General features: G+C 36.8%; 1 protein-coding gene across 1 annotated transcript in view; it reads left to right on the top strand.

Moving 5' to 3' along the window:
* The window catches only part of CCDC14 (coiled-coil domain containing 14), a 38385-nt gene extending 29511 nt beyond the window's left edge, over positions 1-8874 (top strand). Inside the window, exons 11-13 of the mRNA XM_014783020.2 lie at positions 1435-1653; positions 1731-1863; positions 7763-8874. Of these exons, the coding sequence (XP_014638506.2) occupies positions 1435-1653; positions 1731-1863; positions 7763-8699 (1289 nt within the window). The 3' untranslated portion in view covers positions 8700-8874. The remainder of the gene's footprint in view (positions 1-1434; positions 1654-1730; positions 1864-7762) is intronic.
* The last annotated feature ends 15170 nt before the right edge of the window (positions 8875-24044 follow it).

Below are 24044 nucleotides of genomic sequence, written 5' to 3'. Positions count from 1 at the left end.
CTGTTTAAGAATTATGTGGATATTCTGCTTATGTGGTTCTATCATAAAGTATTTGAAACCCTCTGCTGATAGATATCTAGGTACTTCCTCATTTTCCCAATACAAACAATGCTACAATGAAAATCCTGTACTTATGTCTTTGTGCATATGTGTGAGCATTTTTGTACATTATAGTAGTAGAATTGCTGAGTCAAAGAGTATATACAGTTACAATTTTGACAGATAGTGCCAAATTGTTCTTATGGATCACAGAGTTCAAAGTAAAATAAAAGGAAAAACTAATAGTACTAGAGGAAAAGGTGAGAACTTTTTTTCTGTATTCTTGGGAATTTTTCCTAAGCCTGACAAAAACTCATGCCACAAAGGAAAAGATTGATAAAATATGTCCCAGGAAATTTTTTTCATTTTCTGCACAGCAAAATTATAAATACATTCAAAAAGCATTGACAAAATGGGGACTTTTTTTGTACGTGATATGACAAAGGCTTAATTTTCTTAATATATAAATTTCTCTTACAAAGCAATAAGAAAAATAGGAGCACATAACAGGACATGCACTTCATAAAAGTGTTCAACTTCACCAGAGTAATTTTGGAAAAGATCACTGATTCCACTAGGAATAAATGATGGAGGTGGGGATGGGTGGGCGAGAGGAAACCAAGACAGGGAGTGGGGAGATCAGTAGTTGCCATTCTAAGTAGCTTATCTGTTTTTATTCTCTGTCCATTTACTTTATTGTTTCCTTGAGAGCATTTATTGCCATTTATAATTTCTTGTTTGTTATCAGCTCCATGAGGGCAGGAACATGTCTCTGTTGTTCACCACTGTATGCCCAGATTCTTATACAGTGCCTCGCACATAGTCAGCCTTCACTCAAGGCTGCATTTGTTAAATGAATGGTGCCATATACTTTTAGAGCTATTAATAAGAATGTGATAGATCTATGTGCTGATACATAACAATCTTATGGGGGAGAAAAGGCAAGGTTAGAAACTATGGGTATAGTATGACTCATTTACATTTAAATACGTATGTTATATACAAAAGTATTTTCCAGAAAGATACCAAAGTTAATACTGATTGCCTCTTGGGGGAGAGTGGAGGTGGGGTGGGAGGGAGACTCTTTATTGAGAATTATTTGATATCACTGGTATTTCATGGTGTTTGAATTTTTTTTACTTTATGCATGTATTATTCTTTCATCAAAAAGGTAAAAAAATTTTAATGCCCAAACTGTCAGTTGGAGAAGAAAGACATGATTTCTGCCAATCAATTTTTAAAAATATATTTAGTATTTACATTGAGCTGCTCAAGCATATAATTGTTAAAGAAAATCAATAAATTCCAAGCCTTTTCTTTTTAAAAACAGATCTTTTCCAGGTTTGTACTTTTTAAATTGCGGAACCAATTATTTGATTTGTTTTTGTCTTACAGTGTTTTCTCTTCAGTCGTTGAACAAGTCACTGCAAAATCAATTACAGGAGTCACTAAAGAGCCAGGAATTACTACAGAGTAAAAATGAAGAGCTTTTAAAAGTCATTGAAAATCAGCAAGATGAAAACAAAAAATTTGCTGGTATATTTAAAGAGAAAGATGAAACTTTACTTGAAAATAAACAGCAATTTGACATTGAGACAACAAGAATGAAAATTGGTATGTATTTGAACTGTAGTGATGGTCACATTGTTTTAAAAAAAGAATACGGAAACTAAACTTACTTGTTGTTTTAGAACTGGAAGAAGCCTTAGTCAATGTGAAAAGCTCCCAGTTTAAGTTAGAAACTGTTGAAAAGGAAAACCAAATATTGGGAATAACATTACGTCAGCGTGATGCCGAGGTGACTCGACTGAGAGAATTAACCAGGTAATGTTGGCTTCATTTGAATAACTTACTGCTTTTATTTGATGTATTTATAAACTTCAAAATAATTTTAGACCTGCTGCTTTTCCCCTATCTTTTTCTCTTATTTTGTCAATGTTTTTATTAATTTCTAATGATGTTTTCTTTTGTTCCAGTTAAATTAGTTTAGAAATTCTGAACCTGGCTAAATGCTGTTTTAAACCATGTGATTGCAGGAAAAGGACTGATGAGGAGCTGAAGACTTGTTTAGCAAAATGGTTGAGAGCTGTCTGGCACTGAAGCCAGAGAGACCTTGGTGGAATCCCAGCTCTACCACATATTAGCTATTTGACTTTGAGCAGATTATTTAACCTCTCTAAACCTCAGCTGTAAAGTGGGAACATGAATAGGGTTGATGGGAGGACTAACAAATAATTCATGAGAAGCACTTAGCACAGTAAGCCCTCATGCTGTATGATCTTGTGTAAGTCATTTAGCCTCTTTGGGCCTCATTCATCTCATCAGTAAAATGAGGGAGTTGACAGCAAGCCCTAAGATCCCTTTGTTCTCTAAAGTGCCTTTTCTCAAATAAGTACAATAAACTCACTCAATTTTCTTTTTTTTTTTTTTTTTTGTGAGCAAGATCAGCCCTGAGCTAACATTCATGCTAATCCTCCTCTTTTTGCTGAGGAAGACCGGCCCTGAGCTAACATCTATTGCCAATCCTCCTCCTTTTTCTCCTCAAAGCCCCAGTAGATAATTGTATGTCATAGTTGCACATCCTTCTAGTTGCTGTATGTGGGACTCGGCCTCAGCATGGCCGGAGAAGCGGTGTGTCGGTGCGCGCCCGGGATCCGAACCCAGGCTGCCGGTAGCGGAGCGCGCGCAGTTAACCGCTAAGCCACGGGGCCAGCCCTCACTCAATTTTTATATGATATACACTTATAGAGTTCAGTTTTCTCTGGAGACATTTGCTAAGAATTGGATTTTCAACTATTTAAAATCATAGAGGAGGAGTCAGTTATTTTAGGCATGAATATCACTGTATCTGACCATGCCTTTGAATGATCTTGGAAGTTCATGTTTCCAAATATAAAACAATCCCAAATATAAACCAATCTCCTTTGTATTGCAAATGGGAAGATCCATTTTGAATTATAAACTTTTAGGAAAATAGATGAAATAATAATATATATATAATATTTAATTTATTTAGTTTTGTAAACATATTCGAAAGGACTTTATATAAGCTATGTTAATATAGAAGTATCACCTTTTTTCCACATTCATATTGCATAGAATAATTTCATTAAAACTTGATTGAACAGTGGGAAAAGCAAAAGACACTTCTTGTTATCCATGTAGTGTTATAATTAATTAGGCTCTAGGCAGAGTTTCTAAAATGTTGGCCTATACCACTCTGTTCAAAGTAAAGTAATTGAGAGAATGTCCCTTCTTATGAAAGCCTTTATAAGGTCTCTGAAGAAAAGCAGCTCCTCTTTTCTGAGGATTAATTTTGGGGTGAAAACTCTCTTATTATCTAGTATTTATAGTAAAAGAAGCCAGTCACAAAAGGCCACGTATTGTATGGTTCTGTTTGTATGAAATGTCCAGAGTAGACAAAACCGTGGAAACAAAAAGTAGATTAGAGGTTGTCAAGGGTTGGGGAAAGGGAAAGAATGGGAAGTAACTGTTGATGGGTCCATTTTCTTTTTAGGGTGATGAAAATGTTCTGAAATTAGATAGAGATAATGGTTGTACAACTCTATGAATATACTAAAAATTATGAAGCTGTACACTTTAAAAGGGTGAATTTTATAGTATATAAATTATGTCTCAATAAACTTTTTTTATTTAAAATATATGGTATACAGTCTGTTTGGAAGAGAAAAACAGGATAACAGGTAGCATGGTTAAGGTCCGTGAGCAGTTGCTTAGGTGTCACTGGGAGCATCTCCTCATCTCAGGGGCTTGGTTCTCAGCCCCCAGCAGGTAATGAAGCAGAAGGTCTAGTTCCTTGGGACTTTTCTTCTCACAATCTTTTTTTTCATACTATTAAATCCAGCTCCTTTGTGGGCAAGAAATCAGAAGCTGATTATCTTTTATTTATAAAGTACTTTGATTTTTTTTCCAAGTCCTCTCTATCCCATATCTATTATTTGTCCTCATCTGTAGGGGAAAGATTTTAATATCTGCATTTTCATAGATGGGGAAGCTGGGGCCATGCAAGTTAAATATTAATAGAAAGTTAGTAACAGAGCTGGGACTAGAACTCACATCTCTTCATTTTTAGCCAGGTTTTCTTTCGCTCTCGCACATAGCACGGCCTTAGCTAAAATAGTTTATTCCTGGTAGCAACTCCATGCCTAATTTAGTCTAAGTAAACCTTAGCATTTTTTTACCTGGGAGATGGATGGATAAATGGATGGATTCATTCGTTTATTCATTTATTCAACAACGTTTATTGTATATTATGTTCCAAATATATATATGTGTGAAACACACCCAAAAATATTTAATCATTTTAGTTGCTAAATATCCACATCATCAAGCAAAAAGTTTATTCTAGTGCTTTGTTGATGTATGTAGGGAGATACATCTTTTTTTAAGGCTAAACTGGACTAAATACTATTCAACATGAATCGTGAATTTGCAAAAAAAAAAATTGATAACAAAAATGTAAGAACAGTTTTCAGAGTAAGTAATAGTATAATTATTCTAGAAGTTAGCATAAATGGAAGCCCAGAGAAATGAAGGGATTTACCTGACCTTCACAGCTAGTCGGTGTCTGAGCGAGACCTGAGCCATGGTTTCAGTTTCCCTCTTCTGCCTTGCTTCCTTTTTTGAAAAGGACAGCTTTTCTCTGAGAGATGACCCATTATTGAGGGATTCTTCTACCTCTGTAAGAAGATACCTTTGTACCTGCTCATTCTTTCAAAATACAGTCATGCCCCACATAATGACGTTTTGGTCAACAGGGGACCACATATACGACAGTGGTCCTATGAGATTAGTACCATTTAGCCTAGGTGTGTAGTAGGCTATACCATCTAGGTTTTTGTAAGTACACTCTTTGATGTTTGCACAACGACGAAATCGCCTAATGATGAGTTTCTCAGAACATATCCTCATCATTAAGTGACGCACCACTGTAACACAGTCTGCCTTTTCCACTGTTTATTAGGAATGAAAAAGGGTTCATTTGCAACTGGAGCCTTTTCTTAACATTTAACCTAACATAGAAGCATAGGAACTGAAAAAGCTCATTAATTCTTGTATATTATCTGCCCTTAGAAAAGATTATGTCTAAAATGTTAGATATACACCTTTTGCTCTCCTTTTCTTGAGATTCAACAATTTTCCTGTCAGTTTTTTTCCATTGTTGACCAAGACCTTTTGTCTTTATGCTGAGCATAAATCCTGCCTCTGGCTACTAGCTCACCTGTTAGTCAGATTAACTGGACTTTTTAAATGATTATAGCAATATAGTGGGGCAGGCTTAGCATAATGTCTTAAAGGGGTTAGTTCTACCTCCACATTTCCTGAAAATTCATTAACAGCTTCAAAATGTTAAGTACACTCATTGTTGGCAATTTTTGTTTTGTCCTTTATATTAAAAAACAAAGCAAAAAAAACGGTCCTTGAGCTTACAGTGGCTGACAGCGTAAGCCGGATTGGAAAAAATATTTTTTTTCCTTTTGTAGGAAAAAAATCACTCACTCTATATCCAGAGATACAATCACTGCTAACTGTTCAGTATAGAAATTTCCATTTAGTATTTTATTTGAATGTGTGACTATTTTTACAAAAATAGTATTGTACCTGTTACTTGTGGCCTGCTCTTTTAAATTTAACCTTATAAAATGAACATTTCCACATCAATAAGTATTCTTTACAACATGACTATAAATGGCTATCATGCAATTATACCATAATTTACCTAAATCAGTTCACTGTATTTGAAGATAAAGATATTAAGTCCATCTATTTCTATTATAGATTATATCTTCTTAAATATATTTTTGGGTACCGCTTCTTGGTGTACATCAGTGGGATAAATTATTAGAAGTGCAAATTGGTCAAAAGGTGTGGGATATACAATGATGTATTGCCAGTTTGCTCTCCAGAAGAGTGATACCAGTGTACACTAGTAGTACCTGCCTCTCCGACCTTCTCTAACAATGACTATTATTCTTATTTTACTAGGTTAATTTGGTAGATTAAAAAAAAATTTCTTTAAACCACATTTCAAAAATTTGAATATCTCTGCCTAAAAGTTGAGCTTTTAAAACGTTTATTGGCTAGGTAATGTTTTAAAATTACCTGTTGCTATTCTTTGTTTCTTTATTTAAATTGGTGTGTTTTTCATATCCGTATGTAAGAACATAAGTAATTCAATTCAAATAGACTAAAGGCTTGGTATAAAATGGCTTTAATAGGACTACTAATAAAAGCTGCCATCAGATGAACACCCATTTAGCCTGAACTGTGCTAAGCACTTTAACCTTATATTTTATTATTTTATCTTATTTAATGTTCATTGTAATTCTGAAGTACGTATCTTCATTTTGCAATCAAGGAACTGAGATTCAGAAAGGCTGAGTGACTTGCCTAAGTTCCTAGCTAGGGATAGTGCTAGGATTTGATTTCCATTTCTGTCTGGCTTCAAACCCTGTCTAGTTTTCCTTATATCACACTTTACCCGGTACCTAACTGTTGCTTATACCTAATTATGCCCGATAATTATCTCTAACCATCCTTTTTCCTGGTATTTTTCCAGTGTCCTTTACATATATATTTTGAATGGAGAGAAATAATTTAATTACAGTCACATGCACAGTAATGATGTTTCAGTCACCAACGGGCTGCATATACGATGGTGGTCCCGTAAGATTAGTACCATTTAGCCTATGTGTCTAGTAGACTATACCATCTAGGTTTGTGTAAGTACTGTAGGAGAGGAAGAAATGTCCCCCTACTCTTCTAGGTTCTTCTGGCTGGTCTAAGAATTAAATTGACATGAAACAGATTAACAGAAGAAAAACAAACAAAAGTTTAATAACGTATATACATAGGATAAACCCAGGAAAATTGAGTAACTCACCAAAATGGCTGAAGCCCTCACGTTAAATGCCATCCTCAGCTAAAGACAAAAGAAGATGGTGGGGGTGGGGAGAGTCAGGGACTTCAAAGGGAGGGGAGGCAGTTTACAGGTAGGTGAAAAGGAACAAACATTTGGAAAACAAGTGTTTGGCCACACAGAAACAGAAGAACACAGAGGAGAGCCCAATAAACAGGCTTGTCTAGGTTCCTCCCTGTCCACCACCTAGTTCATGTTATGCTAAGGTGATAGCTCGCTTCCTGAGACAAGTGTTTTATCTGAATTCTTTTAGGCAGTTAAGAGGGAGGTAATAAAAACTTGAGTCTTTTGTTCCTTAAAAATAGTCAGCCTAAAATATTCCTCATGTTAAAGAGACACAAAATTTTATTCCCCTTCAGTACACTCTGATGTTCACACAACGACGAAATCACCTAAGGACGCATTCCTCAGAACATATCCCTGTTGTTAACGATGCATGCCTGTACTACAGAATCCACTAACAAATGAATAGTATGTTTATCATTTTACATTATTGCTCAAGAATAAGACATCTCCATACCTTAAGAGAAAAAATTTTTTGACCCTTTGTTTTTAGATACAATAAATATTAGATTTGATGTAGACCAAGATCTTTTATCATTTGTTGTTTTAATTTGCTCTTTCCAGAGCATATTCTGTGATTTTGTGCTTTTAGTTGCTTTTTTCCCAATTAAGAACCAGGCACTTCCCTCAAATCTTTTCTTTTAAAGATGAAGTACATATAAATAAATGAAAGGAATGAGTAAAAAATTAATAATTAGTGTACTAAATTCTTCTTAACAGAACTTTACAGAGCAGTATGGCAAAGCTTCTCTCCGATCTTAGTATGGACAGCGCTCACTGCAAGTCTGGGAATAATCTTACCAAATCACTTCTGAACATTTATGAAAAACAACCTCTACATGACCCAATCCCTGCTCACACTTCCATCATGAGCTACCTAAACAAGTTAGAAGCGGATCACACTTTTACACATTCAGAGCGACTTTCTACAGTTAACAACAAGGAAAACATAGTGCCAGATAGACCCTATGAAAATGTTCTGCCTTCCAAAGGCCCTCAACATAGTAACACTAAAAACATGGAGGAAGTATCTGCCCCTGGAATCATTTCTGCTCCTTCAAAACAGGATTCTGATGAGAAGAGTGAAATTAAGACTTTAATAGAAGATGAGTGTAATTTGGATAATACAATTTACATTCCGTTTGCTAGAAGCACTTCTAAAAAGAAATCACCATTGCCTAAGAGATTATCTCCCCAGCCGCACACCAATGTAGCTCCGCCACAGCTCATCAACAACAGTGGACCTGTCTCTGAAAAAGAAACTAAATTATGTGCACCCAGAGTTTGTTCCTCCTCCAAAAAGGAAGCAGAAGATGCAACTGAGAAACTTTCCAGAACAGGTGATATGGAGGACAAGCAGCTCCTCAAGCAAATAAGGGAAGCCATTTGCAAGATCCCTGCTGCCACTGAGGAGCCACAGGAACCTGCTGCATGTCACGGCCCCTCCACTTGTCAGAGCAGCAGCGTTCAAGTGAAAAGTGGTGCCATCCCCGACAGTAGCTTTTTAAATTCCGACTTGACGTCTGACTGGAGCATCTCTTCTTTTTCAACGTTCACTTCTCATGATGAACAAGACTTCCGAAATGGCCTGGCAGCCCTGGACGCCAATATTGCTAGACTCCAGAAGTCCTTAAGGACTGGTCTTCTAGAGAAATGAACTCAGAAGAAAATGGATTAAGTGCTTCTTCTTAAGTATTCTTTTAAGTATTCTTTTTAAGAATAGAACTTGGCTACAGTGAATGTATATTTTAAATTTCTTTAGAAAAATGATGTTTTATATTAATTATGTGTGAAATAAATTGTTTGAATAATAAATTTATTATTGGAATATATTGACACTGTGGAGCTTATAAAAACAAGTCACCTTAAGAAATTAACATTTGCTAAGAGAAAAAAGTTGTAGATAATTAGGGAAGTACTGTAGATAATATTTTAGTTAGTACCTAGCAATTGGAATTCTTTTATTACCCTGCTGGGCTCAGGGTGCAGGTCAGAAGAATTCTCTGGTTGTCCTATAGGATAATGGGAAGGGAGCCTCTGGGTACAATTTACTATACTCAGACTAGAATTTCTTTTCTCCTTTAGGATTCCTGTTTGTTTTTTTAATGGCATTGTATTTTGTTTTGTTTTGTTTTTTGGTGAGGAAGATTGGCCCTGACCTAACATCTGTTGCCAATCTTCCTCTTTTTGCTTGAGGAAGATGGTCCCTGAGCTAACATCTTTCCCATCTTCCTCTATTTTGTATGTGGGACACCACCACAGCATGGCTTGATGAGTGGTGCGTAGGTCCATGCCTAGGATCCGAATGTGGGAACTCCAGGCTGCCAAAGCGGAGCGTGCAAACTTAACCACTATGCCACCAGGCCGGCCCCTAATGGCATTGGATTTTTATATGAGATGCTCTGTGCTATAGGCTAGTGTTTTTGGTGAGATGTATAAACGTTTCTTTTAAGAGAAAAAGTACTAATATCTTCACCTCTTAAAAAACATTGATTGGTCCAAGAAAATATAGGTAACATCCGAAATTAGCATATGGTTTCTTAAAACTTTGGCACTTTTATTTTTATCCTGAATGCATGTTTAAGACCTTTAAAAAATAAAAGACTGATAAAGAAATTCTAACAGCTAAGTTTCAGTTTTGCAAATTTGTTTTTTTTTTTAAATAGATAAGAAATGTTTGGGTTTTTTGGTCCTTATTATGTTTGAACATGGTGGAGTTTGTAAATCTTGCACTGGTTGTAATTCTGCCTTTCTGGACCAATTTTTTTTTCCAGCCCCTTAGCTGAGAACATTCTCTAATCTATGAATAATATGAGCTAGGTTGGTCTCTGCTTCTCTATACCAGCACTCCTTAACTACTCAGTATCACCTCCCTCCGTGTAAGCAGCACATTTTAACTCTTAGAAAGACAAGTGTTATGCTGTCATTCATACTTCATACAAGTGACCTGCCAGGCGTCATTGTGTTTAGTGCTTGGGCAGGCTTGAGCATTAAAGAGTGTTCTGCTGGTCCCAGAATCTCTTCGTGCTGAGTTTGTAAGTTTTGGTGCTACAACTTCTGAAGGACCCAGATATGGTCTCTTTGACATGTCCAGATTTTACAGATAGAGGTTTCTCAAGTCTAAAAATATTAAATGAATTCTAAGCTATTTTCACAGAATTGTCCATTAATGTTTAAAATTTTTCTTTCTTCCGCTATTCATAAATTAAATCCTTGGTTTATTTGAAGGTAACAGACTACAACTCTTTAACATATAAGTTCAGAAGTACAGTTCAGAAATTCTAAATAATAAAGCAAGGAATAAAGTTGTGTCATCTGTCTACTCCCAAATGTTTGATTGTTATTCAGATGCAGAAGTAAATTCTTAAGATTATTATATCATAATACAAGATCATCCTATTCTGTCCTTAATACAGGACAGGCATCCTTATGTGCAAAGAAAATTTTAAAATTCTTATGGGTTCAATTAGTTAGCGGTTAATGATTTGATTGAAGAACAAATGAGACTGGAAAATCCTTGAAGGACCTTTACCAGGAGTTTACTATTTGTTTGATATAAGACATACACATGGCATAGAAACATGAAAGAATTTGGTTAAATTTCAAGGTGGGTATGACCCTAGCAAAATAGATGGAAGAGACAGTGAGCGTCATAGAAGTTTAGAGTAGAAGGAAGCCAAAAATGGTAGAGGAAGACCTAGAAGAGAAGAAACTTCATTTGGATCTTAAAGAATGTATGAGATTTGGATAATCTTGTTTATATCCTCAGAACATTTACACCATAGAAAGTCAGTATCATCAAAACATGGGGGTTGGTTGAGTGGTATAAGAGGATGGTAGGTACACCAACCTGACTGAAATAGAGGGGTCAGGATTATTATACCATAATGGTAATAAGAGATGATGATAACATAATTAGAAGAGTTGGGGTCAGATTGTAGAATGTCCTGAGCTCCAGGCTGAGGAATGACCATTAACCATGAAGTTAGTGGGTCTTTGGGTACATTTGGTAGTGGGTTTTTTTTTTAACTGAGGATCACCAGATGAAATTGGGTGTTCTTAAAATGCACAGAGTGATGGTAAATAAGGATTAGAGGAGGCTGGAGACCACTTAGAAAGCTGTTGCAGTGGTCCAGACATAAACTGATAAGCCTTTGGCAATAAAAGTGAAAAAGGAGAGACAAATTGAAAATTTTTTCAATAGGCTTTGGTGACTTAATAGAAAATGAAGGAGAAAGGAAAATCAAAGATGACTCCAAGGTCTCCAATTTAATCAGTTTGAGTCATCAGTGTGACAGATGTTGCTCAGTGGCAACATCTAAAATGAAATTTCTTAAGTTCCAAGTGAACAAATTTCAAGTTAAGTCTTGATAACAGTACTGTAAATGGAGAGTGGGATTAAAAGGAGAGAAAGAGAGCCCTTTCTCAGTAGTCCTTTTTAGATCTTCATACCAGAAGTCAGTATAACTGCCTCATAATAATCTCAGAAGGGTCAGTCTTGCCCCAAATCCCAGCCCTCTCACAGATCCTTTTCAGATGTCCCAGACTGTGAGAAGCACATTAGTGGAGTATCTCTAACCTCTGACAGGGTGAATTCAGCATCTCCTGGTAGGTTCTGGGTGTAGAATGGGAAAGACCCATCCAAAATTTTGTCACTATTCTACAGTCCTCTCTTGGATCTGTGGGGATAACATATGAACTGTTCACAGTGGATTTAGTATTGTGAATACCATTGAAGATGAAAGAGAGAATCTGATTCTATTTGGCTAAGTGTACAGATCCAAGGGGCAGGACTAAAGAAGCCAAAGAAATACTTGGTTAGCATTCTTCCCTTGTTCTCACACCCTTGGAGTTTAGTAAATCTTCTAGAAATCTTTACTTTTCACTAATGGTGGCATTCATGTCAAGTACCTTAAAAGCTATAAAGGCCTGCTTCAACTACATGGAAGGTAGGGCAGGACTGCAAAGCCTAGTTAGAAAGGGCAGGCGGCCAAATCACAGCTTCCCAAGTATGTATCTAGTGCTCGCACTGTGGGCGATCCCTTCAGCTAAAGATTCATTCATTCATCCACTTAATGAATGAATGAAATGAAAGCTCTAATATGTGCCAGGTACTATTCCGGGCTCTGAGAACACAACAATGAACAAGACAGATATTCTCTGCCCTCAAGGAACTTACACTACAGTGGGACACAAACAAAGGAACATATGATAAGTGCTGTGAAAAAAAAGCAGAGTAAAGGGACAAGGGACAAAGGATAATAGAATTGGCTTACATTGTAATTATTAGGGTAAGAGGCCCCTTCTCAAAAATTATGTTTAGGAATCCAGAATTTAAGCATACTGCTAAAGTTGCATTTGATTTGTGAGCTAACACTCAAATCATTTTTTCAAATCTATAAATTCTAGATTTCCTTCTGCTTAAACGAATGGGTTCTACAACTATATCACACCTTATATTTTGATGTTTTAGTATCCCACTTATAGAGAACTGGGCACCATTTTATTTAAAGCAGTTGGCCTGAGTAGGACCTCCCAGAGAGTTGTTATCAGAGATGATGAGATCTTAGGGACTTCTGAAGGGCTTAAAAGTTGAGTTCTTGAAAGGACTTTAGACGTCATCTGCTCACTCTCGTGCCCAAAGATGGAATCTGTTCTACGGTGATACCTGCTACTGGTAAGATCCCAAATGCACTGTGTGTGTTCCTTTTGCCTGGACCGCTCTTTTGCCCAGGTTCCTCCTGGCAAATTCTTACTTGTTCTTCAAACCCATGGTACTACTTCTGTACCTTGTATATACCTCTATTGATGCATGTATCAGTTTACATATCAGCCTTTCCTACCCTGTGTGCTTCTTAAGGGCAGGACCCAGGATTTATGCATCTTTGACACCCCGCGTGACAAGTGGTGCCTATCATATCATAGGTAGTAATAACTATTGTTGGACTTTAAAACCTTGACAAATGTTCGTCCAGGCTTCACTTGATTTCTCTTGGTGTTGGTAAGTTCATGCGACAGCTCGTTTATGGCTTTATTACACACATCAAAGATCCCAGCATTAATCTCCCTGTAACTTTCATTCTTTATTCCCATTTCTGAGGCAAAATTCACTTGTTTAGCAAACATTTGCACACTACTCTTGTGCTGTGGGGAATCCATAGATTCTTAAGTACTTAGGAGGGGAGATAGAGCAGAAACGTTTTAACTATGTCACCAGTACAGGATAATCTATCCCACCAGCCTACCTCACCGATTTATGGGAGGGATAAATGTGGGCAAAGCACACTTAAAACTGGAGGGCATCCTACACTCTGTGACTTATGACAACATTTAAAGAGCCCTCACCTTCCTGCTTGCCCTCTTTTGATGTCCTCCAGCTTGTCAATGTCTTAAAATTTAAATTCAGCAATGAGCAGTGAACTCAAAATGTGATGTGATCAAGCAGAATAAGTTAGATGATCATTTCCTATAACCTCATTAAAGTTATTTTAAAATGGACAAAGATCAAGTTGGCTATCATTAGCCATCATGTTATCCTATAGATTGTATTAGGGTTGTAGTTAGTTTCCAGATAATATCCACATCGTCACTTTCAGTGTTGAGTGGCATCATGTTAGGACAGCTGAGGGGGGCCCAGGTCCTGAGCAGTTCCTCCAAGACTGAGGTTCTGACCAAACAATTGCCCTCAGCTGCCCCTCAAGGAAGAGCTCACATTTACCACAAACTTGAACTTCTTGTTCTCCTTGAAGCCAGGTCTGCTCCTAGAGGCCATAAAGAATATGAAAAGAGCTCGACTGGGAATCAGGAGACCCGGGTTCTTACACGGATTCTGCTGCTGTTTTTCTGTATAAACCTTGTTTTCCAGTTATAAAATGTGAAGATTTGACTAAAAGTCTCTTTGGTCACTCCATGATTTGACAATCTATTTAATAATGTATCCTAGCATTTTGACAGGACATCTCTTAATTAGTCCTCTGTGAGGGTTCTGCTGAAGGTATTTAGAACTTTATATGAAGTAGACAGGCCATTCTCTCAATCAATGGGATGGCCCAGCCAACTCTAGAGAAGATTTATGGAAAGAAGGGAGGTCATCATTTGCCATACATGATTCAAAAAGCTCTGATATTCCTGGTGTCTCTATTAATAATTCCATCTACCTCAGGACTAATTTTTGAACATCACCATTTCTATTAGCATTCTGTACTCAGAAGTTTGAGATACTCCTAGTATAAAAACACTGTGGATAATTCTTGCTTTATTTTTTACAGACATCAACTTTTATAGCTAAAAGGGACCTTATGATCATCTAGTCCAATCTCATTTTCAGAAATTTGGAAACTGAAACCAAAAAATATTAAAGACACTTGATCAAGGCCACACAGCCAACATCTTGAACTAGATATTGTGATTCTCAGTCTACTTTGTTCACTATGTTGTCTCCTTGCTATCAGCTAAATCTTATGACCACTTGAACCCTTGGGGCCCCATATCTGTCACCAGAATCTAGCTGTATGCTACTCTCTGTCTATTAGCATGGTCTAATAATAAGGAATTCCCTCTGGAATTTGTTGTGAGGATTAAATAAGTGAAAATGCTTTGTGAATTATAGACACTAAATAGATGCTAATTATCACTAATTGTATATAGTGTCTGTACTAGACACTGAAGGTCTAGTGAAAGGCTTTATGAAAGGCAAACAATGTTCTTAAAATCTCTTTTTAACATGTGGCATAACACTAGTAAAACAATTTTCCCACTGTCACTTGGCCGATTCCATCTGAAGTCATTGTTTAAACTTATTTTTAAAGTAGATGGAGAAAGTTATATGACTTTTTCTCCCGTCGGCACTGGCATTCACAGTGAGTTCTGACATTCCAGGACCAGCACTATCTTCTGTTTAGCCTGGAGAGTGAGGAGACCGTTCAGCCTGGAGAATGATTTCTCCATGGAGATCTCAAGGGGAATTGCAGATGTGTCACAAACTATCCTGGAGGAAAATTTGCTCCCCTTCGGAGCTGGAGGCTTACACATTCGTTCAAATCTATAACAAGGAATGTTATGTACTGCTCAGTGGGGAGCACACAGCCAAGGTACATATTTTCACCCCACCATCCTTTCCAGATTATTCTGCCCTTGGCTGTGAGCTCTAGGCCCAGAATGGGGTAGGAGACCAGAATCAAATATTTTAAAAGTCAGCAGCTCCAAAACAAGCAGAACAGACCCTCTTGGAGGGTAGTAGTTTGTTTGTGGCTTGGCAAGAAGAAGGGAGTAAAGGAAAAATAAATTTTCAAATCCAGAGCCTCAATAGATGGAGAAAAAATCTTTTTTCTTTTCCTTTTTTTTTAGGTCAATACTCTCAGACTTGCTATCTTAGGATAGGGAGATAGATTGATGGCAGATGAGACACAAACTAGAGCAAGTCAATAAATAAATATTGAGTAAGTAGGTCTACACTATTTAGAGCGGTGATCTATATGCCGCCACTCCACCTTCCCCCACCACAAAGCTAGCGATCATTTTTTCACCAGAGACTCAGACCACTGTCATCACCTCTTCCCTCACCCCATGCCAACCAGTCTAAAAATCTGTCTGGTCATATTTCTGCAATAATGGATGACTAACTCATAAAGGAACTCCTCTCAACTCCTAACTTACCCAGAAAGAGTATGAGAATTTAGATTGTAGTTTTGTATCTTTGGATGAAGTTTGAGGAAAGGTCGTAATAGATCATTGATGAATATAAGACACAAACAGGCAAAGATGTTTAAGTCTGCGGGAAAGTTCATTTTAATAACGGCACATTAGAAGAGCAAGAGCTCTAGATCAGGAGTCAGGTGACCAAGTGACTCTGTCTTCATATTCTCTGTGACCTTCATTTACTTATAACTTATTAGCGCTCTACTGTGTGCTACACACTGAGCATTTAAAGGCAAGACAAAGTGTGCCCCTGAGGGACCTAGAGTCCCAGGACCCGGCAAATGAGGAGATACGATCTCAAAGACTCTTCAGCTCGAAATGCTACATTTTCCAAAGGGAAGGCTCCCACCACCAAGGGAACTAGCCACATAGCTCTGATAGACACTCACACCATGTTGGTATCATGGAGATTATTAGCTTTGGATTGCTGTTCTTTCTCTCTTTCTTCCTTTAATACTCATATCTTAGGTGCCCACCATATTTATTTTTCTTCTGGATGATGTCACTTTCAAAGAGTTTCTTTGTGTGGTGACTCTCTGAGGACTTTATTTTTATTCCACTCTCACGTTTAAATGATAGTTTCCATTGGATTTCAATGTGAAGTTGGTAGCGTAAAGTGGCCGTTTCCCCCTTTTTTTGTAGAAATCAAAACCAACAAGAGGAGTACAAACTCCAACTGTGGGGCAAACTGGAGACAGCTCTAAAACCAGGGTACAAATTAGCTAGAAGGACCTCCAAAAGCAGTAGTTATCAAGCAGAGTGCATATGAGAAGAAACAGAGAGGGGATGCTGTGGCTCCACATAGCAGAAAGAGCTAGCAGAATGCACTTCTCAGTGATGAACGGCTCACCAAAGGGAAAAGTTTTAAGTTCTTAGTTTGTGACAATTGGAAGAAGATCCATAGGCTTTACATTGGGGGAAAAAAGTAACACTTATCAATGCACAAAACTCTGAATAGAAAGGAAAATTACAACCCTTCTTACACACAAGCATTCTACAAATCACTGATCCAGGAAAACCTTCCTTGTCTGCTTCAAAAAAATGAGTCATCAAGGACCAGCAGAGGATCTATACTAAAATATTTTGAGGGAAAAAAGAGGAAAGAAATAGAAAAATAAAACTATAAATTAAAAACATTTTTCTGATAGTATTGTGACAATATATTTGGCCATGAATTTTTAAAACTGAATTGAACAGCTATTTATTTAAATCAAGAGCACTGAGCAGAGAAGCAAGAGCTTAGGGATAAGATGATAAGACAACAGGAGGAAATGAAGAAGGAGCTGACAGAGCTTAGGAAAGACATAGAAGGAAAAAATGAAGCCATCTCAGAAATGAAGGCAAAATTGAAAGTGAGACAAGGGAAATCAATAAATTTAAAACATGATAGTTTGGATATAAAATCTTAGGTTCAAACTCGTTTTCTTTCAGCACTTTGCAGATTACACCATTGTTTTCTGGCTCGCAGCATGGCTATCAAGCAGCCTGTCATGGAGCAGATCCTTGTGGCTTTGAGGGTGATATAATTTTTCCCTCTGGAAGCCTTTAGAATTTTCTCTGGCTCTGATGATCTTAAATTTCACTCTAATGAGTACGACAGTGTTATTGTTGTTGTTTTTTTACATGTCTCCTGTTAGTGCTCTATGAGCTCTTTAAATCAGTGATCTTACATCTTTTTCTAACTCTGAAAAATTCCCAGTCATTATTTTTAAAAATATCTCCTTGTAATTTATTTTTCTCTCTTCTCCTGTGATTCCTATTAAGCTTTTACTTCAAACCTTCATGTCTCTTAACTTTGCTCTTATTTTTACCATCTCTGTGTCTGTTCTTAAGTCTTCTGGGGAAAGTTTCCTGATCTGATCTTTCATCTCACAATTTGTTCTTCAGCTCTATCTATTCTGCTGATAAACTCATTTATTGGGTTCTTAATTTCAACAGTTATAGTATTCACACAGTTTGTTCTTCTTTATAATTGCTTGTTCCTGCTTCATACTTCTAATACTCTCTCTTATCTTGTTAAACATATTTATTATGTGTATTTTAAATTCTTGTCTGTCTGGTCCGTTGATTCTGTTTTCTTTAGCATGGACCTGTTAAGAAAGTGCACCTTGTTTGTATCATTCTTTCCCCCTTGGGAATATTAGCCACCTGGATAGGTAATGTATACCTGGGAGAGGAGACTGAAATCCAGACTCTAACTTAGATCCCACATGATGAGTTTATAGAATGGGTGTGATGTCGTGGGGTGGTGGGTGTAGCCGTAGGAAATAGCCCTTAGACTGATGAAGTCTGTTGTTCCAGTCTTGATCACTCCCTATTTACCTACTCACATGAGTTGACTTTTCCTGTATCTCCTCCCTCAGCTCTGCTGTTTTTCAAGAGCTTCCTCCTTAGGATTGGGATAGGAGTTAGGACTGCTCAGGGGTCAAGACGTTGATTTGCACCTGTTGTAAGCTGGTCACCTCCAGCTAGATTCCAGCTCTACAGTAACATTATTCATTCATCAAGTGGCACTGTGCTGGCATTACTCTTCTGCCTTGCAGAAGTGAAGAGGTGAGCAGTGACTCACCAGAACAGTGTGGGGGAGGGAAGAATGTACAATGAGATTGTACGTCCACCTCCCATCCTCTGCCTGGCCATCATCTCTTCTAGACTGCCATTTCCCATATACATATGGAATGTAACCACTTCCTGTCTTCCTAAAAGTTTCTTATTGTTTTTATATTATTTTCTGTTATCCATTAACCCACCTGTCACTTCTGTAGCATTTCTAGGGTGGGTTCTGGAAGGAGGCCAGCAAACCATGCTCATCTGCCATCTTATCCTCCCCACTAACGTGTAACGTCATCTCTGTCACTCACCAAGTTCCTCAATATCGGTGGGTGTATTTCTACTCTCTCTAGCCTGGTTCACTCATATATTATCTGCCTCTGAGCAATACCACACTGTTTTAATTATTGCAGATTTATAATGTCTTGATATTTGATATGGTGATCCTCTCTCCTTTTTCATCTTCTAAATTGTCTTGGCTATTCTGGGCCTTTTCCTCTTCTGTGTGAATTCAGGGATCAGTTTTTCAAGTTCTGTGAAAAATCCTCTTAAGATTTTATGGGAAGTGCTTCGAATTTATAGGTTAATTGGGGGAATTGCCATCTTTATTATATTGAGACCTCTAATCCATTAATATTGTATAATGCTTCATTTATTTACCCCATCAAGATCTTCTTAAACTTTTGTGGAATTTATTGGTTAAGTATCTTACAGCTTTTGCACCATTGTAAATCACTTTTTCTTTTTGCTTTTTTTCACAGTGAATATACCTTTATTTTTTCTGATCATATAAAAAAATAAATTCTCATTTTAAAACTTTGATCATTATATAAATATATAAAGAAGAAAATAAATCCCACCAAAAAAATCCCATCATCCTGAGATTGAAATATTAGTTATCCTTCCAAGCATTCTTTATGTGTGCACAAACAAATCTACATATATCAGATCATAACATGCTTGCTATTTTTTTGATCAACGCCTGTGCTCTCCACCTCCTCTTCCCATGTTAACCCCTTGCCCATTCCCCAGCCACAGACCTGTAACCTATATTCATAATCCAGTATGTGACCTTCAGTATTTTCTCCATGTTCATAAAACCCTATACGGATCCTTGTATTTATAGATTTCAGGGAGTTGATCATTATTTTACAAAAATGGATCATATTATACTCATTTTTCTGTATTTTGATTTTCTCACATGTAGAAGTACCTATGAAAATCCCTCTAGATGACTAGAAAGTCATTTAGTATGGATCTAATTCATTCTTTTCAATGGCTGCTTAATATTCCATGATATAGAGCTATAATACAATTTATTCAACCATTTGTATCAGTTGTATATAACAGAAACTAGTTATTGCAAAGGGATTTAATGTAGGGAATTCGAGATTTACAGAATCATCAGAGGAACCCAAGTAGCAGGCTGTAGGCTGGGCCTCCAGGAATGACTCCCACAACAGTCCCACAGAACCTGCCCCCCAAGGGAACTTCTACAGTCATCACAGTCAGGAAGTTGTTGTCCCAGCTGCTGGTTCCAGAATCATGCCACCTTAGCTACAACTTGGGGTGCAGGAAGCTACCACCAGACCTTCTGACTCCAGACCCACTGTGCCTGTTAGACGGCACTCCTCCCTCTGATTGGTGACATTAAATCACAATCTAAAACCCTAGCTTCAAGGGAGTCTGGGAAAATGTCTTTAGTTTTCCAGTCTCTGCAAAATAGAAAGACACACAAGAAAAGGGTTAACCAAAGGGAGAGTGGGCCAATCTACCAAATCTGCTGTGATTCACCTTGTTTCCACTCTGGGACCTCCATGAACAGTCTCACAGTAAACATACTTGTCATGTGGCCTCATGTGTTTCTACTTCTATTTCTGAGGAATAGTATCCCAGGAGTAGAATTTCTGGGTCAAAAGACACATGTGTTTTTAAAGATAGATCTTTCCAAATTGCCTTCTAAAAATGTTGTAACACTTTACATTTCTGCCAGCAATGTGTGAGAATTGCCTTCATACATACTACCAGCAATCAGCAATAGGAACTGTGGCTCAGTGCATGTGTTTACTTTTTATTATGGAGAATTTCAAACACACACAAAATAGGCAAATAGTATAATGAATTCTCATGTTCTTATCAGCCAGCCTCAACCTCCATCCACGCATGGCCAATCCTATCCCATCCACTTCCCCCGGTTTCATATTGTTTTAAGGCAAATTCCAGACCATATTATTTCATCTATAAAGTATAAATGTATTTCTAAAAGATAAAATAAGCATAATATTATCATATCTAAAAAAATTGACAATAATTATTCATTAAATATTGAGCCAGTGTTTACATTTTGAGTAAGGATTCAAATAAGGCCCACGAATTGCAATTGATTAAAGTCTTATGTCTCTTTTTGTTTATAGTTTCTCCCTCCATCTTACTGTTTCTTACAATTTATTCCTTAGAGGAACCAGGTTGTTCATGCTGTGAAGGTTCCCACAGTCTGAGTTTTGCAGGTTGCATTCCTATGTTGTAGTGGAATATTTTACTCATCCTACTTGTTTCCTACGCATTGGAAGTGGAATCCAGAGGCTTGGTCAGATTTGGGTTTGACCTTTATGGCAAGAATAATTCACAGATGGTGTCTGTCCCTCCATTGGGAGTCACATAATGTCTGGTTGTCTCTCCCTTTGGAATGTTAGCAACTATTGGTGCTCAGTGTCCAGATCCATTAGGGTTGCAAAATGATGACAGTCCAGCTCTTATCTTTTTTCATTTATGACATAGAATATATTTATAAAGGAAAACTTCCTCGCCTCTGCTTTTGGTTACCCAAGGATACAGTTCATGTACATAAGACAAGAAAAATGCTTGATTCTTTCTGGTTATTTACCAGTTTTCAAAATAATGAATCAGTTCCCTAGCATTCTGCAATGGTGACCTATTTTTCAGTATCAATATGAACGCATGGATTAAATTTATTTGATGTGTTTCAATCCATTACAGTGAAGATTCTTATCGATACTTAAATTGTCCATGTTTGATCAGTGAAAGCTTTGCTGTGGCTGTTTTTGTGTTTGCCAGTGTGATGGGTGTCAAGTAATTTTATGTTACTTTCATTTTTATTTCCCTGATTTCTAGTGAATTTGAGCAAATATATGTGCTTGTTGGGCCTTTTAGCCTTACTCATTAGTGAATTGTTTTCTTGTATCCTTTGCACAATTTTCTACTTGGTTGTTGGTTTTGTCTTATCAGTTTTCAAGGGTGCTTTGAATAGAAAGTGAACCTTCATGAGAATATAGTCGCACAAATGTTTTTCCAGACATACTGATTGCTATCAACTTTGTTAATAGTACCTTTTGCCATAGCCAAAAAAAGTTATTTGTATGTGGTCAAATATGCCTGTCTTTTATTTTATAATTTCTTGGTTCTTAGTAAGGAAATTCTCCCCAAACCATAGACTGTACATGTAATCTCCTAGATACTTTTCATCCCGTTTTAAAATTATTTTTCTTTTACATTTAATCCTTCAATCCATTTGCAGTTTACTTTTGAATTTAGTATAAAATGGCAGTCCACTTCTGTTTTCTTTCAGACGGGTAACCAGTTGTGCCTGCACTTTTTTTTAAATAGTTCATTTTCCCGTTGAACTACCACTTTGGCACACAAATATTTCTAATAACCACTGTAATGTAATTGTCAATTATTTATTCTGTTCCACAGACATATTTTATATATCCTTACCAATGCCATATTCATTTGAATACATAAACTTTATAATATGACTTATTATATCTTAGTAAGCCCCACTACATACACACTCTCTCTTTTTTTACATTTTTATAGTTGTATTAGGTATTCTTTGGCATTCTTTTTCTTTTCTTCCTTTTTTAAATTAATTTTTTATTGAGGCAACATTGGTTTATAACATTATATAAATTTCAGGTGTACATCATTATATTTTGACTTCTGTGTAGACTATATGGTGTTCACCACCTAAAGTCTAATTGCCATCCATCACCGTACACATGTGCCCTTTTACCCCTTCACCTTCCCTCCCATGGTAGCCCTTCCTCTTTGGTAACTACCAATCTATTCTCTGTGTCTATGTGTTTGTTGTTGTTGTTATCATCCACATATGAGTGAAATCATACAGTATTTGGCTTTCTCCGTCTGACTTATTTTGCTTAGCATAATGCCCTCAAGGTCCATCCACGTTGCTGCAAATGGCAAGATTCTGTCTTCTTTTATGGCCGAGTAGTAGTATTCCATTGTATGTGTGTATATATATATATACCCCATCTTCTTTATCTATTCATCCATTGATGAGCACTTAGGTTTTTTCCAAGTCTTGGCTATTGTGAATAATGCTGCAATGAACCTAGGGGTGCATATATCTTTTCAAATTAGTGTTTTCATGTTCTTTGGATAAATACTCAGAAGTGGAATAGCTGGATCATATGGTAGATCTATTTTTAATTTTTTGAGGAATCTCCATACTGTTTTCCATAGTGACTGCACCAATCTATGTTCCCACCAGCAGTGTATGAGGGTTCCCTTTTCTCCACATCCTCTCCAGCACTTACTGTTTCTTGTCTTTTTAATAATAGCCATTACGACTGGCATCAGGTGATATCTCATTGTGGTTTTAATTTGCATTTTGTCATAACCAGTGATGTTGAACATCTTTTTACGTGCCTGTTGATGATCTGTACATCTTCTTTGGGAAAATGTCTGTTCAGACCCTCTGCCCATATTTTTAATTGGGTTGATTATTTTTTTGTTGTTGAGTTGTATGAGTTCTTTATGTATTTTAAAAATTAACCCCTTGTCAGATATATGATTTGCAAATACTTTCTCCCAATTGTTAGGTTAGCTTTTTGTTTTGTCGAGAGTTTCCTTTGCTGTGCAGAAGCTTTTTAGTTTCATGTACTCCCATTTGTTTATTTTTTCTTTTGTTTCCCTTGCCTGAGGAGACATGATATCGGAAAAGATATTGCTAAGACCAATGTCAAAGAGCATATTGCCTATGTTTTCTTCTAACAGTTTTATGGTTTCAGATCTTACATTCAAGTCTTTAATCCATTTTGAGTTAATTTTTGTGTATGATGTAAGATAATGGTCTACTTTCATTTTTTTGCACATGACTGTCCATTTTTCCCAACACCATTTAATGAGGAGACTTTCCTTTCTCCATTGTATGTTCCCTTGTCAAAAATGAGCTATCCATAGATGTGTGGTTTTATTTCTGTGCTCTCGATTCTGTTCCATTGATCTGTGTGTCTGTTTTTCTGCAAGTACCATGCTGTTTTGGTTACTATAGCTTGTAGTATATTTTTAAATCGGGGAGTGTGATACCCCCAACTTTGTTCTTTTTTCTCAGGATGGCTTTGGCTATTCAGGGTCTTTTGTTGTCCCATATATTTTAGGATTCTTTGTTCTATTTCTATGAAAAATGTCATTGGTACTTTGATAGAGATTGCACTGAATTTGTAGATTGCTTTAGGAATTATTGACATTTTAACTATGTTAATTCTTCCAATCCATGAGCATGGAATATCTTTCTATTTCTTTGTGTCCTCTTGGATTTCTTTCAACAATGTTTTATAGTTTTTGGTATACAAGTTTTTCACTTCTTTGGTTAACTTTATTCCTAGGTATTTTATTGTTTTTGTTGTGATTGTAAATGGGATTGTATTCTTGACTTCTCTTTTGGCTGTTTCATTGTTAGTGTATAGAAATACAACTGATTTCTCTTTGTTGA

Source organism: Ceratotherium simum, chromosome 15 (assembly GCF_057802395.1).
Source record: "Ceratotherium simum simum isolate JZ-2026a chromosome 15, ASM5780239v1, whole genome shotgun sequence".
Lineage (NCBI taxonomy): Eukaryota > Metazoa > Chordata > Mammalia > Perissodactyla > Rhinocerotidae > Ceratotherium > Ceratotherium simum.
The sequence above is the reverse complement of the archived record's forward strand: the minus strand, read 5'-3'. Positions and strand labels throughout refer to the sequence as shown.